Source organism: Thunnus thynnus, chromosome 1 (assembly GCF_963924715.1).
Source record: "Thunnus thynnus chromosome 1, fThuThy2.1, whole genome shotgun sequence".
NCBI lineage: Eukaryota > Metazoa > Chordata > Actinopteri > Scombriformes > Scombridae > Thunnus > Thunnus thynnus.
The window spans coordinates 24,672,144-24,690,022 of record NC_089517.1 but is presented as its reverse complement, the minus strand read 5'-3'; the positions used below and the strand labels follow the sequence as shown (position 1 = coordinate 24,690,022).

Below are 17,879 nucleotides of genomic sequence, written 5' to 3'. Positions count from 1 at the left end.
TGATAGACAGTAAGTTAATGAGCGTGCATGTGTCTGTGTGTGTGTGTGTGTGTGTGTGTGGTTTTAGTTATATGTTTATAGGATTAGAGGGTCTGATACAAGCACATCTGTGTAATCCTTAACTAATCTGACCTAATCTCATCAGTAATGATATCCTGCAGTACCACACACTCACACTCTCTCTCTCTGTATTATCAATCTCTGCTTCCCTCTATCTATTTCTCTCTCTATCTCTGCATGCAAATTTGAAATGCTTTATTTGATTATGTCAATCAGTCCCAGACATGCTGGATGTCATTTTTTTCTCTTCCTACACGTTTTCCAGCTCCAGAACCAGTCAGAACTGCGAGCTCCAACCCCAGAGAAAGCAGCATGGTTTCTGGATGCAGCCATAGCAGCCCGCCACAGTAGCCAACGTCCTAACACCACTGAGGAAGAACACAGGAACTCACACATGCTGTTTACGTTACACATATACCAGTATCGCATGGAGAAGACAGGCAAGGGAGGAAGTAAGTACTGCTGGCTTCAACACTGTTGCTGCTTCCGTAAGTGTTTTATACTGGTGCCACTTTTTCTAATGTTACTATTAACATTAATACTTAATAAACTACTCGAGCTACTTCAACTAGTGCAGATAATACACCATTATCACTGTTGTTATCATATTGCATGCAGCCTACTGTGAGCCCTACATCTAGCAACAAGAACAGAATAAAAATAGACACAAACATGCTGTTTAATATTAATATATTGCTTCGACACATGAAAGACATACGATAAGTGGGAAGCTGAAGCATCAAAATTCCTTACGGAGTTGTATACATACATATATATGATCCCTATATAGATTTTGTGTTTAGATTAATTCACAGTTTCGCTCTTGTCTATATAAATAACTGGGTGATAATGTTGGGGTTGTGTGAGTTTCTTTGTGTGTATGACTGTGTATGACAAAGAGACTATGACAGATGTCTGACCGAGATGCCACTGATAATAATGTGATAATAAACACTTTTCAGTGCTCATACGGTTGCACACAAATGTGAGAGAATAAGGCAGAAATATTTCTGTGTACTGTGTGTGTGCGTACATGTGAATATGACAGAGAGAGAGGCAAAGATATCACATGCAGGCAATAAAATGTTTGATGATGACATAAACAACTAATGTTGGTTGTGGAAACAGATCTTCAGCTATGACTGGATTACATAATTACAATTTTTAACAGTCTTAACCTTTAGAGAGCTAGATCTAGCATTACATCACTACAAACATTCATAAACAACTCAAGCTATGACCTTTGCTAATGTTGGTGCACATTTTATGATTCAAATAAGGAAATTGTACTATATGTCTATACTGAGTGTAAGAGATAATATTTTGATACTTTTTTTTTATCTATAACACCATCTATGGTCTATACTACTAAAATTATCACCATTGTTCATTCATAATATATTGTTCACTTGTTATAGTAATTCATATATACTGAATATATACCCACTCTTTCACCTTGTTAGTGTCAGGAGGACGCAGTCGCCTCCACCTGCTAGACCTAGGCAGCTGTGATGTCAAAGTACTTGGAGGTGGTGGTGGAGGAAGTGGGAAAAGCAGGGAGAACTCTTCGCCCAGCTCAGCCCCTCTGTGCCTTTCTCTGTCAGCCCTCGGCAACGTGATCCTGGCCCTGGTCAACGGGAGCAAACACATCCCATACAAGTAGGCTTGTGTGTGCACAGGTGTATGTGTGTGAGAGGAGAGGAGAGGAGAGGAAATGTGCTAAGAGAATAAAGTAAGGAAATGAAAAAAATGTACAAGAGGCTCAGTCAACAATTTGGACAAGGAGACGTGGAGAGGAGTGAAGGGTGGATTGAGGAGGAAAGCAGAATGTTTTGGAGCTGGAGTAGAAGAGGAAAGGAAAACAGGCGACAGATCTTTTAAGTTGCTGCAGGTTTTGGGGGACTTAATGATATAAACAACAACAGCTGCTGTTATATTTATCACATTCATTTTGCAGGTTAACTGACTAGCAATGAGAGCAAAGGAGACAGAGAGAGAGAGAGAGGAGATTGAAGACCGAGGTAAACAAAGATAAAAGGCAAAAAATAAAAAAGCAGAGAAAGAAGAATGTATTAAAAATGTATAATGATATGTAGGCCTATATGATATGTGTGTTTTTGTATAATTGCTGTAGTATAATGTTTATGCTCAGGCAGTATACAGTATTTGCAGTATATGGATCTGATATGAAACTGTAAATGTCTTCTTTTTACCTTTCCCTTCATTTAATCCCTCTTTTCTTCCTTCCTTCCTCCTTGCTCTTCCACTCTCCTTAAGGCTGTGTAGCTCTGTGCTGCTTGCTGGGTTAATTTAATCACCAGCTCTTGCATTTACATTGCAAAACAACCCACTACCTAACACTGAAGCTGTAAGCAAAGCTGTGCTGAGCTTTGCTTACTGTGCTAGTTTGGCACTGGTGACTCAGACTGTTGTGGGATTGTGAGGGGATTTGGACTGGTTAACAGTGTGCCGTTTTGCTGCCATTTCTTCAGACCTGTGAACTAACAGTGATTCTGTGACACTACTGTCTGAGGATCACAACTAAACTAACATGGATGTCAGATTAAAACTGGTGGAGTGTGTCACTGCAGGGTTATAGTAAGCATAGGGTGACCAGACGTCCCGAAAAATTCAGGACAGTCCTGAATCCCGAATCCTGGCCTGTTTATCCCGAAAATTAACCATTAAGATAATAGTAATAGATAATATGAACAAGCTAAAACAAGAGCTGTCTGTACGCTGTGAGACTCGACTTGGCTTGAGACTTGAAGGCAAAAATGCTGAGGAGACCTGACTTGGTGACACAGTAATATTGAAAAATGCTGCACTGAACATATTGTGTCTTTTGAAGTGCTGCCAAATTATCATGAATAACTAATAACATAACAGAGATATGCTCAACAAGCTGCTGCTGTCACCTGAATAAAATGTAGAAGACTCTAAATTCAAATGAGAAAACCCTTTCATTAAATTATCAGTCTAGATGAATTAGTAGCTCAATAGTTATTTGACTGAATCCATGAAAATATTCTGATCAAATCACTTATGTTCATTGACACTAAATGTAATGTACTGGAGGCAATGACCACTGTGACCATGCCCAGCTGTAGTCCCTGTCCTGAATTTCACCCATTCTCATGTGGTCATCCTAAGTCAGCAGGAAATTGAGTTGCTAATACCTATTAAAAAAAGATTTTGGCCGTTATTTTGACAGGCCTAATAGCTCCATTATCTTCTTCCTAGGATTATTAGAGAAAGATGGGTCAGTATATAAGGATTTGAAGGTAGCTAGCAATGGCAACAATGAGGCACAAATTAGACAACACCTCCAAAAATAGAGAAACAAGAAAAGTCTACAGCTATGTTAGCCGCTCTGTGAGGCTGTTAGCTAAATACTAACACCCACATGCTAACACGCTTACAATGACAATGGTAACATTATGATGATCAGATGTTTACATTGTAAACCATCTTAGTTTAGTGTGGTAAAATGATAAAAAATAACTAATGAGCACTAACCACCTAGCCTTGGTAATAAACCAAGGCTAGGTGAAATTTTGATCTATCTATTAAATGCTTAATAGATAAGTCAAAATTTTGACCTGCTGGTGGCACTAGATGAAAAGTCATTAAGATTTATCCTCTGGGGACCATGAATGTACACAGTGGTCCATCAGTAGAAGTTTAGATATTTCAGCCTGGACCAAAGTGATGGACTGATCAACTGTCCGAAGGACTGACATTGTCATCCGTAGAAAGCAAAGCCCAGCAGACAATTACTAAGCCTTTTCTGTGATGTGTCAGTATTGGAAGCAATGAACAAATGAACAAAACCAAAAATATGTTTAAATCTAGTTTGAGTCAAAGAGCCCTGCTCCATTAATTTCATCACAGCTAAATACAGAGCCTGCCTTGCAGTGCTTCTACTTTTAGGATGGGGTCCCATCCTGTTATTAGTCTCAGTCTTTTTCAGTACTTTTACTGGACTTCTATTTGTATTTGTATCTTCCCAGTTGAAAAAAAAGTGCAGACACTTATCTGTCACTACAAAGTCATCACTGCAGCTCTTGCCCAGACAAGAATCCAAGCATCTCAGCATGATGCCAGGCAGCCAGCAGTCTTGCAAGACTGATATTTGACCCACAACATGCTCATGACAATTTTAGACTCTATCACATTCACAAAACATCAGCCTTCCCCATCAGGGAGTGTGTACAGCTCCTTTTCCAAACTCAGCTGGTTTGCTCTAACTCCTAGAAAGGTTCCCTACAGCCCCTTAATTGCTTCAAGTGCTGAGAACCCAATTCATGTACTACCTGGAGTCTCCCTGGAGTACAAGACAGACAGAACAAGACAGGGAGTCAGGGACACAGTCGGACTGTGTATACTCCAGTTTTCAGTTTGATGGTCACAATTCTGAGCATTTGTTTCTTATAATAATGGTGATCTAGGAATTTGGATGCATCATTCATTATAGGCTCATCTTAATCATAGTTTATATAAAGTAGTCCTCCCTGGTAAAACTACAGCAATAAATCTAGCAGAGGCTGAAATGTAAGATCTCATCCAAGTTCCATAGCACTTGAATTAACATGCAAATGAATATTTCATGAGTCACGAATTTACCTACATTAATCTGAGGGGGAGATATCGTGAACTAGAGATAGATCGAGGGAGAAAGAGGAGGGTTTGTTGAAGCCTGAGGCAGCAAACAGAGGAAGAAGAAAAGAGAGGCGAGGAATAGCACATCAACGAGAGAAAGAGGAGGTCAAGATAGGAGTGTGTACACACTTATATGTGTGTGTGTGTGTGAATGTGAATGTACACATACGTGTGTTAGAGAAACATGCCCGCAGGCTGTGTTTTTAGAAAAAGGGGACAGCAGCATGAGGTATTGGGCCACAGAGGAGCTGTACTCACTGTCAGCCTGCAGGCCTCAGCACGCGCACGCACACGCACACACACACACACACACACACACACACACACACACACACACACACATATACATACAAAAGGCTATGAATGACTGCAGTAGCCCACCCAGGAGAAAGTCTTTTCTTAAACACACAGCCTAGTTTTAGTCTCCCATCTGCTAGTATAATCTTTCTGGGAGATAGATCGTCTCCCAATATTAGACTACATAATATCCAGGGTGCTTCTCTGAAGACTTTATGAGCTTTAGTCCGGAAAAGCAACATTTTTGTTTTGGTGGTATTAATCAATAAACACAATTAGCATCAACTTTGCTTTTTGAATGTTTTGTACTCACATGGATATGGTAGTATTGTGTCATTGTCATATAGCATGTGTATGAGAGATCTTAGGTCTTCAGGTGATGATTAGCATCGTCTCCAACTATTTGAAAATGTTCTGTGGTCTTGTGACTGAGACAAGCTATTAATAATCCTTTGTCAGATGTCAGATACTGTATGTGTGGCCATCTGTTTGAAAATCGACCAGTTTAGTCACATGTGTGCGTTTCCAGCATGTCTGTGCTCACATCTTGGTGTATGTGTGTTACTAGGGATAGCAAGCTGACCATGTTGCTAAGGGAGTCGCTAGGCAACATGAACTGCCGGACCACCATGATTGCTCACATCTCTGCCTCACCCAGAGATTTCTCAGAAACCCTCTCCACCATCCAGATTGCATCCCGCGTCCTCCGCATGAAAAAGAAGAAAACTAAAGTCACTGTGGTGAGTTTTATTAAAACCTTGATGCATAAGACTAAAACTTTACCTCGGCCTACATTAAGTTCAAGCTTAAAAGTACAGTCACTAGAAACATACCATAAAAAAAGATGGACACATTAACTTCTTCAGCTGTTAATCAGTGTCCATGTCAACTTTATGATGAAATACACACATCCTGCCCATGATCTTGACATTGCACTGCATAATGAGTTTGAAAATCCTGGATTTTTATCGCCAACTAGACGTTAAAATGACATTATTGTGAATGATGACACTTTTTTGCTGAGGTGGTTTCAAAACATAAAACCTACTCTCACTTATTCAGGTATGCCTGTAGTGCTGCTGTCACCCTCTGTCACCACCACATCTCATGCCCACTTATTTCAAAATTGTACAGGAGTAGAGTGAAGGTTTTATTCTGTCAGAGCTCCAAAAATAGAGAGCTCTGACAAGAGAAAACTGAGGTCACCAGAATGAGATAACTTAATAGGTCATTCTTTGACTCTAAATAGGAATAATAATATTAAAATTATGTTAATGCTGGTGGGATATTTAGCAAGGGTGTCGTGGTTCAGGATATTTATGAATATCTTTTTTATTTCTTCTCCAGTCTTTTCTGTCTCTCCCTACTGTGAACTGTCAATTAAAGGCTAACAAATCTGCACGTCTAAAAAGGGAATATTTCTCTCTCACCACCCTTCTCCGCCTCCTCCCTCCCTGTCTCTGCTGCTGTCATCCTATCTCTCCTCAGCAATACACTTCCAGCTCTTCTGGTGGAGAGAGCTCTTGCGAGGAGGGTCGCATGCGTCGGCCGACCCATCTGCGACCTTTCCATCACCGCGGTGACGCTGACTCAGACCTTCCATTGCTGCGCCTGTCCAGTGACCCTGACGAGTACTCGAGCAGCGAGCAGTCATGTGACACAGTGATCTATGTGGGCCCGAATGGGGCTGCGGTATCGGATAGAGAACTGACAGACAATGAGGGACCACCGGAATTCGTGCCAATTATTCCTGCTCTGCTTCGAGGTAAAACATCAGAGCAGCATCAAACACAAAGTCAAGCAGTCGGAGCACAGAACAAGGTAATTTAAATCTAATCATATTTAGAGTTTAGACAACCCAAAGTAATTCAAAAAAGATGTGAGGACACTGTTAAATGACTTATGATTTTTCATTGATTCCTGCTCCAACAGGTGCAGTCTCAGCCAGAGTGCCAGGACCAGCCCAGTGGCCCCTCTCAGGCCCTGCCCCAGCCCTCTCAGTCACTACTAGGGCAGCCCTTGGCCCCCGTCCCAGAGGAGGGAGCTGAGTGCCTAAAATGCAACACTTTTGCTGAGCTACAGGAGAGATTGGACTGCATTGATGGCAGCGAGGAGGTGAAGAGAGTTTTGTGTCCTTTTTTTGTTTATATTATGCAAAGAAACAACAAGAAGGATACAACAAGAGAGAGGAAAAGTACAACTGTTCTTTTAGTGTGATGGGATCTGAAGTTGATGGCATATTGAAAGTTTGACATGTTATTAGACATGTTGAATATTTCATCAGTTCAAATGGAAAAAGGGTTTTGTCTGCATTTTATTTTCTATGGTATCTGCATAACCTTCTGCCTGCTGTCACAGCTTCTGTTTGTGGTGGCAATTTCCTGTCCCTTTGATGAGCACATGCTTTTCAATTTTGTTGAAATAATGCATTTAAATAGTAATCTAAACTCATTTTCCTCACTTATCTCATTATTGTGGAAATATTTGTGCACAACCCTGATCTTAACATGTCACTAATGCAGTTTAATGTAATGTTTGCAGCTCAAGTAACCTTGTTAATTCTTATCCACCTAACGGAAAGCAAATGGAGTATTGATTTATTAATCTCATCATGTTTTCTTGGAGAACAGCGCACTGTTATTTTTTAAATGAAGGCAACAAGAGTGGAGAGCATTTCCTTTGTCAACAATTAAATCTTATAATCTCAGGTATCCTCATACTGTGTGAAGAGTAGAGCCTAATTCTATTTCAATCATCGCTGTCTCCTTTTCTCAGGTGGCGAAGTTTCCCTTTGAAGAAGTTCCAGCATGCAAACAAGGAGCCAAACAAGAGTCATGTCCAACTGTCTCAACTTCAGCTCCTTCTGCTCCTGGCTCTGCTGCTGCATTGGACACAGAGGCCAAAACAGGTAAAATCTTTACTTCACTGATTACATATACTATGTAAAAAATACCAACAACTGGCACTGAAGGCTTCTACAGGCAAGTGTGGCACATTTATTACAGAGAGAATGTCCCTTTTTACTGTTTTTGCAACTCACCTTTGGGTCCCAACTCAGAAAACACTTTTCTTCCCAACGTCTCTTAGGCTCTGCATGCGCTGTAGGAGGTGCAGTGCAGTTCTCCTTCCCCTCACCGGCAGCAACCCCCAGGAGAAGAACCAATGACCAGCAGCTGCAGGAGATCAAGGAGGTGGTGGAGGAGGCGGAGCTGGCCCAGACGATGATCCACAGCCTGACTCAGAGTTCTGGCTCCCCCATAGTCACTGGTTCCAGGAGTGTTACAGGAAGCAGCAGCATCACCTCTAACCCTCTGCACAGGGCCAAGAGCTCCCACCTGCATGACAGGTGAGGACAGGTGGTGCTCCTTGCCTGAAAAGTGTGGTTCTTTACATGTGCTCATCAGGTCAGGATGTGGTACTGGTTTCCAGGTGTGCAGTAAAAAATGTATTTAAAAATTGATTATTATAGATGTTACATCATTAAGCACTAGACTGGAATTTACTGTTAGATAAAATGAAGTGTGGAATAAAAAAAGTAGCTTAAAGCTTTTATGCCCTTGTGGCCCTTTGTTTTTTTGCAATAGCTACTATCAGTTTTTGACTTTAACTGGTTCGTCTTCTCTGTCACTGAACAGTCGTGAGAGTCTGAATGTGGGCAGTAGCGCTGAGGGGAAGGCTCGCCCACTGGGATCACCACGTCTCGGCATCGCCAGCCTGACCAAAACCTCAGACTACAGGTGAAGTACACAAACATACGTAAAGTGGGCAATAATGTTGACAATGGAGATATTCATTTCATTCAGTTTCTATGAAAACAAACTTCAGAAATGTCTAAAAACTTTAAAATATGAATACAAAAGTAATTTTGTTCATTCTTGCTGATGTTTCTAGAGTATTATTGCTAATTCCTAGTTAAACAGTAAGCTGTAAGGAAGGAGTTGCATGTGGGCTAATAAACAGTCTAATGTTTAAGAAGACGATAGCACCCAAGGCAAAGTTCTATCATGGCTGATCCTTGTATATCTCCTCAGGCCTCCATCCTCCCCGTCACAGCGGTGTAAAGTGTATACTCAGAAGGGCGTGATGCCAGCAACACCCCCTGTGTCCTCACAGACTTTGGCTCAAGATGGCCAGGCTACAGACGCTTTGACCTCAGACAGTATGCATCTTTCTACATGTTTATGCTTTAGTATTGTGCTTATACTGTGCCTTAAAATGCATGTTTGATGTTTATGGTGTTTGATATTTTTATTTAATCATTTCTACTTGTCCATTTTTTGCATTCTCTCTGGCTTTCTAATCTCATGTTATATGATTACCAGGCATTAGCTAGATGATCCCACCCTGAAAACTCAAAAAAAAATAGTGCTATTACTATAGTACCAGTCCATTATAGCAATCAATCCATCCCATTCAATCACTTTACAACAAAATATGAATTTAAAATACAATATGCTATATTGAATACCTAAGGTTTCCATTTACATGGTAAGCTATTTTTTTTTTTTTTAAATATTGTTTTAAAGAGCCACACACTGTAAAACATTTCTTATATTTGAGTGTTTGTGATTTTTCTTCTAAGGTTAAACAGAAAGACAGTTCTTTAAACTTCTGTCTGACACTTCCAAGTTAACATAATCATTCCCTCAACTTGTAAAAACACAGATATCTAGAAAGATTTGTTCCCTCTATTTAACTTGTGCCCATTTGGATACAGACCAAGAATAAACAACTGTGCTGCTTGAATGTGACTGATAAACATTTTTGCGCTTAGTCTAACTTTAGCAATGTCCAGGAATATTGCCACAGTATAAAAGGCTACTCCTAATTTAACATTTCTATCAGATTTATCCACTATTTTATATTGTTTCACATTCTTTTTGTGACATATTCTTAAAGCATGAACATATATGAACTGGGGCCTCTTTACACACACCCTGCTATTCTTCAATTATTATTTCTTCTGCAGATCATGGTTTGGTTGTTGATATACCAACAGCTTCATATGGGGATAACCAAACTGACATACTATCTCAAAAAATATAGTTACCTACTGAGTCACTTGAGCATAACAAAGTATACCTGCATAAGTGAAGAAACTGGCATCATCATAGAGTGAAGCCAGTTTCCTAAATTACCAGCGGGTGCATGTTTTCTACACTTGGAAAATAAAATGAACTATGATGCCAAATGTGTGTTTTTGATTCTGCAGATAGTTTGGCTGCAGACAGTGGCCGTTCCTCCACTGAGTCCCTGCTGTCAAGGACTTCTCCTGTGGGCATGAGCCCACAAGTCCGAGAGCCAACCCCATCTCTGTCAGCCAGCCTTGGCTCAGCTGAGACACTCTGTGACGATGACGTCCCTCCAATACCCTTGGATACGCATAGGGATGGTGAGTTGCAGTAAAACACTGCTGTTTTTACACAAGGAAAGGGTGGTGAAATGCAAAATAAGTCATGAGTCACATGCAAATCCTCGTAATTATGACGAAAAATGTGTGCTTACCACATTTAAGACCAAGCGTAGCTAAGATATGCAATAACATCCTCCTCAAATTCCTGCCCACTTGCAGCATCAGGGCCAGCAGTATCTGCAGGAACAGTTGGACTTCACTCGCTTGGGGAGGATGAACTGGTGTACACTGTAGCTTCTGGAGGTGAGGAGGATCTTGATGTTACAGCCCTCATCGATACTCAGGGCCTGACCTGTCGTCCAACGAGCATCATAAGCTTCAACAGCAGCTGTTGCTCTGTCACCGCCCTCGCTGCAGGCTCTCAACCCATCTGCGTTATCAGAGGCACTGCTGAGGATGGAGCTGTGGAGGATTATCATATGCCTGCAGCTCCTGCAACAACCTCCGGGGTTACAGAGGTTGTTGCCATGGCAGAGGTTAGTATGTGCTAGTATATGCTTTGCATTTATAGAAACTCACAACACTTGGTATGTGGGTGTGCATCCTAAAGCAGACCTACTGTACAAAACTGAGCTATATGAACCAGAGGAATAAAATTGGAAACATTATCCACCATTACATTTGTCCATTAAGAGAATCTATAAATCAGTCTTCAAATTCATTCAAAGCAATCAAATTCTTCTCAATCAAAATCTTGAAACATTAAGTATTTATAATATTTATTATACTGTAGGTGATAAAATTAACTCTTAGCTACCAGAATTTGAACATAGGCCAATGAATATGGCAGCCTTTTTGTATTATCAGGCCAAAGCTAAAAATGCTTTTATGTAAATTATTGTCCTTTCAATTGCAAGATGTTATATCAAGTCATAATGTTACCTTTTGCAGGTGGCAATGGCCAAGCTGCGCATAGAGGGTGAGGCTTTAGCCTCAGTGATGTCTAACTGCGGTTCCCCCATCTCCTCCTGGATGAGTGATCTGAGTGTGGGCAGTGAGGCTGACCAGTCTCTCCACAGCTTCAGCCAGTCCCAGAGCCAGCAAGGGGAGGCCCTAGCTGAACCTGAGCTCAACCAAAGCCTCTCCTTTGGAGGGGATTATTCTTCTTATGAAAGTTGTGGCAGCCCCAGAAGAGGGAGTCTGGAAGGAGAGGTGGTGCTATCAGAGAATGGGAGTGATAAAGGAACTCCAACCAAGGACAGGCTGAGGAAACTGCCTCCCTCCATGGCTAAAACTACCATCCAATCTCTGACAGGACCTGGTAACCTCTCTCCCTTCAAGACCACGATTAGTGTTCACCCATGTGTGGCTGTCAAACCCATGCTCATACAAGAACCCGCCATCCTCTCCTCACCCACAAAGGCCAATTTAATCAAAGACCCAGCCAAATTCAGCACACCTCTTTTAGCTTCCATGTCAAGTGAGATGAGCTTTGAAGACCCCTGGTTGAAGCGTGGCATGGAGGAGGGGAGGTCAAGGGAGCTTTTGTGTGAAGTGAAACCAGAGAAAAGGGACATAGAGCATTCAAGGAGCCACTCAGGAGAGAAGACTGGAGCTGGGAGTGGGGACCAGCGGAGCTTCTGCAAGGACGGTAAGAAACAGTGAGGTCTTGTAAAAGATTGTAAAAGATTTACTCTGTCAGTGATAGCAGACATAATATAACTACATTTACTACTTATTCTCTATTCTTCCATCACCAGGTGGGGATCATGGCAGCTCTAGTTCAGGTGGGGAGGTTGTATCATCTCCAGATTCCTTTAAGAGAGTGGTGGACGGTTGTGAGATGGTTGCTGTTGTTGCCCAAGGAGAATGCCTGACTAATATCTACAGCCCAGATATCCACCGTACTGCCAGTCTTCCCCGTGGCTGGCACCGTCTGAACCGCCATGACGGCTTAGATAACGGAATTGAGTACCGAAATCTTGGTGTCACCACTTCAACTCCCTGCAGTCCCCGTGCTACACTTGACCGCCGGGGATCAACTGGAAAACTGGGCTTTTTCTCCCACAAGAAGGGGGGAATCCCACCTCTGCCACCTGTACGGAAGTCCAGCCTTGACCAGCGTAACAGGGCAGCCAGCCCTCTTCACCAAGCCAGCCACGGGCTATCGCTGTTGGGCAGCTCGGAGGATGATGCAGGAATATCTGCAAGTGTCACCAGACAGCGGGGCTCCAGCATAGACAGCAGTAGACTTTTCAGCGCCAAGTTGGAACAGCTCGCAAACAGAACCAACTCTCTGGGCCGGGTCCACAGCTCTCACAGCGGTTCACACCACTATGACTGCTTCTCCCTGGAGAGGGGGGAGAGCCTGAGAGGGGGAGGGGGAGGAGTGAGGGGGGACAGCACCATGCCTCGTACTGGGCGCAGCCTCACTCGTGCTGGATCAGTATCTTCTCCTACTGGAAACACCAACAGCCCCAGTTTCAGTGCCAGTCCTGGTCCAAGCAGCACCCCACAGTCACCATCCAAAACCAGCGGGCAGTCAAAGATCTCAGCTGTCAGTAAGCTGCTGATGACCAGTAGTCCCAAGGCCAGGAGCCTATCTGCCTCCAGCACCAAGACTCTGAGCTTTTCTACCAAGTCTCTAAGCCAAGCTGCCAGCCGCAGCTCCAGCCTTCCTCCTAATGGAAAGGTAGGAATTCTACATTCTTCATCATAACAAAACACACTTTCACCCATTTAAATACCTGTAAACCTCCGGAGTCTGCTCATCAGACAAAACTAGATGCATTAAAATTTTTACACAACAAGAAACAGAGAATGCATCAGTCAATAATTCAGTTTTAGTAATTTAAGCTGAACTCTGATCTAGGAACATTCTGTGCAGTCTTGGCAGCCTCAATACCTCGTGCCATCCACCTAAGCATTTTATCCGTTTCCTCAGCCTCAGAGCTCAGTCCAGGGCCCTCTGCAGCAGCAGGGACCTTCTCCTGGATCCTGGTCTACCCAGTCTCTGAGCCGCAGTCGTGGGGGAAGCCTGGCTGCCAAGCTGCCTCTCCGGGCGGTCAACGGTAGAATCTCAGAGCTCCTCCAGGGAAGTGCAGGTTCCCGTTCCAGGAGTCATGCCCAGGGAGGAGGCACAGATCCTGTGGAGGAAAGAGGAGTTGGAGGGGCAAGGTTAGTCAGTTTTACTTTATTTCATTTTAGACCACAGCAATGTAATCAACATTATGTAGCAATTTAAATAATGTGCAGGTGAAAGTAAAAATAAAAATAACATAGTAACAATGACAGTGAGGAGGGTAAAGGTGCAGAAGAGAGAGCTAAGGACGTCCATTGTGGTCTCTTTCTGCTGAAAATAATCAGTTTAAGGTTTAAACTCTTTTATTAAAATGATTCTTTTTTTTCCTATTCTCAGTGGAGGGGGAGCTGGAGCTGCAGCAGGAGGTGGTGGAGGTGGAGGTGGAGGTGCCCTGGCAGAGGAGAGGCCAGCAGTGGTCCAAACCCTCCCCTCTCCCTACAGCAAGATCACAGCTCCCAGAAAACCACATCGCTGCAGCAGTGGTCACGCCAGCGACAACAGGTATCGGCTCAAGTTCATTAAGAAATGCAACATTTAAAACACTTCACCATGAAAGTAGCAAGTAGAAAGGTCTTATTATTTGGTTTAATTTGCCCAACAACTGCTTTGTCTCTGCTTGTCACTAACAGCAGCTGTGTGTTAATTGGTGCTGATCGATACAAGTTATTTTCTGAATGTATCTTTGAATGTGATCTTATTTTTGCCTCTAACAGCAGTGTACTGAGTGGTGAGCTCCCCCCGGCTATGGGGAAAACAGCCTTGTTTTACCATAGTGGAGGCAGCAGTGGCTATGAGAGCATGCTGAGAGACAGCAGCGAGAACACAGGAAGCACATCTTCTGCTCAAGACTCCCTCAGTGAGCACAGCTCAGCCACCACCTCATCCAGACGCAGCTCCAAGAGCAGCAAGAAGAGCAGGAGCAACACAGGTCACATTCAAACTTATTTTTTATATTTTGCTTTAATAACATTCTGACTTAATTGGATAGACTATCAGGGAGGGTGAAAGGACCGATGAGGGAATTGGTTTACTGCTGTTTGCAGGCAGTTTACTTGATATCATTTGCCTTTATTAATATAGCTACAGGGAATACCTGAATTTAGATATGGCAAAGCCACGAGAATTATCTAAATTAAACGGATGTGAAATTCATGAAACAGCCAACACCCTGCAGCGACAAGAGCACAACCTGAACATGAGTCAAAATTCACCTTTCATCTTTAGTTTTCAGGAACAAATGAATGAATTGATGATGAATTTACACAATACAAAGGCCAAATACAAAGAGGAGCATTCATATTCGTATTTTTCTGTCATTAATATGTATTATTTGTTTGCCCACTTTTAACACCTGTGCTCATTTCCAGCAGCATATAGCAAAGGCCCAAAAGAATCGGACTGTTACACAAAATTACTGTATAATGAAAGCTATAGAAATGAAAATGTAATCAGAAGAATGCTTAAGCTTTGAAAAAGAAATATAGAGCTATACAAAAGTAAAATCACTGATAGCAAGTGAGGCAGAGACTGCTATGAGGAGACTCCCTCGGTGAGAAATAACAATGACAAGGCAAAGAACAGGTAAATGTGAAGAAAGCCGTGGTTGCAGAAGGAGCCATGTAGGAAAGGTGACCCTGACCACCCATCTGTGAAATGGTAAAGGCCAGGGGATCTGCTGGTGTGAGCTATAATGAATATATATTCACCAGAACACCACACAGAGAGCCTGTTAATGTGCCTGCCAAATTACACTGCACCGGTTAACCATGAGGATGGATATGTGCATAAAATCAGATTGGACAGAGGCAGCTCTTCCCGGTGTGCCACTGATTATTGATTTAAATTGGAATACCCTTTCTATCCGTGTGAAGAATGCAGCCTCACCTCCCGCCATGCAGCATAAAGTGTGGATTTACTCTCATTTTCCTTTAGCCGCAGCTAAATCTGTGCTTCAAAGAGCCTGTTTGCTGTCAAACTGTCACAAGAAGACAAAGAAAGAAACAGGAAAGAAAGGATTACTATGTGTCTGGTGTACATGGAGGTGAAGCCAGTAACACAGGTTGTGTTCAAGACATATACAACAACTCAGCTCCAGTTCAGACAGGATATAAATAGTAAGACAACGAAAGGACATGTGTGCCGAAGACTGGAGGGATGTTAGTGCCACCGAAATTTTAATCACATCTCCAGCTCAGTCTCTCCATGTACTTGATTTTCATTAGACTGGATTCACTCGCTCTCTCTATATTGTTATTCCACGTCTCTACCTCTCCTCATCTTTCTTCATCCATTCCTCTCACATTTTTTTCCTCATTCGTCCAACTCTCTCCCCTTGCACCTTCTCCTCCCCGCAGACCCCGGTTCTTTCCCTGTTCCTTCATGCACTGCTTCCTACTATGTAATGAAATACAAATGTCTCTGCTTGACCTTTCTGTGCCGCGCTGAGACCAAAAGACAGCTGCAACCTTATTAAAATCACCACCGTCTCTCTCCCCTTCCCTTTCTCCCAAACCTTATCTCTCAGTTCCTGGTGAATCTGATAACTCACATTCCTGTCGGCACGGTTGGCAATTTCTATGCAAAGTTAGTGCGCACCTATGGGTGTGTGTGTTCAGTCTGGCATAGTGGGCAGATTAGAGAGTGACCTGCTGCTCTTATCTATGAGCTTCATGAACAGAAACTAAACTTTTTATCTCACTTCACACTCCATTATCTATTTCTCTCTCCCTTTCTGCTTTTTCAGTCTCTTGATACGTTTCTTTTCATCCTTTCATTTCTGACTCCCTTCAGTGATTCATCCATCCCCCTCTCTACATCTTCTCTCCCACCTATGATCTCTGTCCTCATATAACAGTATTCTTCATTTATATCCATGTCATATGCTCCAGGTTTCCTCTTTAATTCTGATGCTAAGCAAATTGTAAAGAGTAAACATGTAGTAGTTCCCTGTTGAGCATGAGGACACTCTAACTGTGTAAACTGTTAGCTGTGCAGCTCAAACTGAGTCTAGATAGACAGACAGACAGACAGACAGACAGACAGACAGACAGACAGACAGACAGATAGATAGATAGATAGATAGATAGATAGATAGATAGATAGATAGATAGATAGATAGATAGATAGATAGATAGATAGATAGATAGATAGATAGATAGATAGATTGAATTTTTTAACATGTACTATATACAGTATATATGTGGTATATAGTAGAGGAGCGTTTGAACTGGCTACAGTATACATCATTTAAAAGCGTGTTTTCTTGCTAAACTCTGGTGGTGTGTAACACTCTTTTTTGTTATCTTAATCTCATTTCTTTTCTCAGGTCTCCAGCGTCGTCGTCTGATCCCAGCGCTGACCTTGGACTCTTCCTCTTCCTCACCTTCTCATCGCTCCTCTAAACAGGCCATCACCTCATCTTCTTCCTCCTCCTCCAGCCCGGGTGCATGCTGGGTAGATGGCCCACTGGGGCCACCTGCTCCCACGAACCTTCGGGGTGCGGCTGCAACGACAGAAACCTTTGAGATCAAGGTGTACGAGATTGATGATGTCGAGCGACTGCAGAAGAGGAGAGACAAAGCAGGGAACAAGGTGAGAGGGAGAAAAGAGGAGTGTGAGGGAGAGATGGCGGGGGGGGGGTGTCTTTCACTTTCTACAATGACAGAATCTTGAGTGACTGTCTGTTGTAAAGGTTAGTACACAAAAATATGCAGCATGCACAATTTGTAATATTGATACTGACATAATTTAATAATAACAAGTTACAACTGGACCACAGTTACGTTTGAATAGGGCATCAGTTTGGGAATAATTTCAAGTGCATCCATGGTGAAGAAACCGTAGGAGTAAGTCCACTCTAAAAGATTATTCACCACAAATTTCCCCACTATGCTTTGGATTAGTTTAAATCTGAGGTTATTTTCACAGGTTGTACAGATGAAAGAGTCAGGACGTTTCCAGCTGCAGTCTGTAAGAACTTCAGATAATTTCCCAGGTACAGCTGGGACTAAAATTAGACTATTTCTCCAGACTGCCTGGATAAAAATAACTCATTCAAATAGGACTTAAGTAAGGACAAAATAAGTACAAAAGGTGTAACAGAGAGGGAGGGAGAAAGAATGAGCAAGTATTTGGAAACAAACATGGAAAAGTGCCCAGAGGGCAGAAGAAAAGAGACGTAGGGAACTGAGATGTCTGAGCTACTGTATTTGTCAACGAGGAAACCCCATAGTTTTAAAAATACAACAGGAAAATGCAAAATGAATTATTATTAAATGAATAAATCAACATTAACATTACATTCTGTTTTAATAGTAAGCTTTTTTTAATGAACACTTTCTATTTCTGTTTTACTTTTGAAGTATTATTTTATAATTATAAATTCCTACGATTTTGCAGAATGCAGAATATAGAGTGGTACAGTAT

General features: G+C 42.2%; 1 protein-coding gene and 1 long non-coding RNA gene across 2 annotated transcripts in view; one reads left to right on the top strand and one right to left on the bottom strand.

Annotated features, from left to right (window-relative positions):
• The window catches only part of kif26ba (kinesin family member 26Ba), an 88,287-nt gene that overhangs the window by 64,800 nt on the left and 5,608 nt on the right, over positions 1–17,879 (top strand). The window contains exons 10-26 of the mRNA XM_067592460.1: positions 326–512; positions 1,524–1,719; positions 5,588–5,759; positions 6,508–6,840; positions 6,952–7,134; positions 7,795–7,927; positions 8,107–8,365; positions 8,655–8,756; positions 9,051–9,178; positions 10,232–10,411; positions 10,592–10,908; positions 11,324–12,023; positions 12,133–13,064; positions 13,317–13,549; positions 13,791–13,955; positions 14,168–14,382; positions 16,780–17,045. Coding sequence (XP_067448561.1) covers positions 326–512; positions 1,524–1,719; positions 5,588–5,759; positions 6,508–6,840; positions 6,952–7,134; positions 7,795–7,927; positions 8,107–8,365; positions 8,655–8,756; positions 9,051–9,178; positions 10,232–10,411; positions 10,592–10,908; positions 11,324–12,023; positions 12,133–13,064; positions 13,317–13,549; positions 13,791–13,955; positions 14,168–14,382; positions 16,780–17,045 — 4,701 coding nt within the window. The remainder of the gene's footprint in view (positions 1–325; positions 513–1,523; positions 1,720–5,587; positions 5,760–6,507; positions 6,841–6,951; positions 7,135–7,794; positions 7,928–8,106; positions 8,366–8,654; positions 8,757–9,050; positions 9,179–10,231; positions 10,412–10,591; positions 10,909–11,323; positions 12,024–12,132; positions 13,065–13,316; positions 13,550–13,790; positions 13,956–14,167; positions 14,383–16,779; positions 17,046–17,879) is intronic.
• LOC137184630 (uncharacterized) lies at positions 7,600–8,149 on the bottom strand. Its single transcript, XR_010928692.1, has 2 exons — positions 8,060–8,149; positions 7,600–7,900 (listed from the first exon to the last, which is right to left on the bottom strand). It is a non-coding gene; the product is annotated as an uncharacterized lncRNA (long non-coding RNA).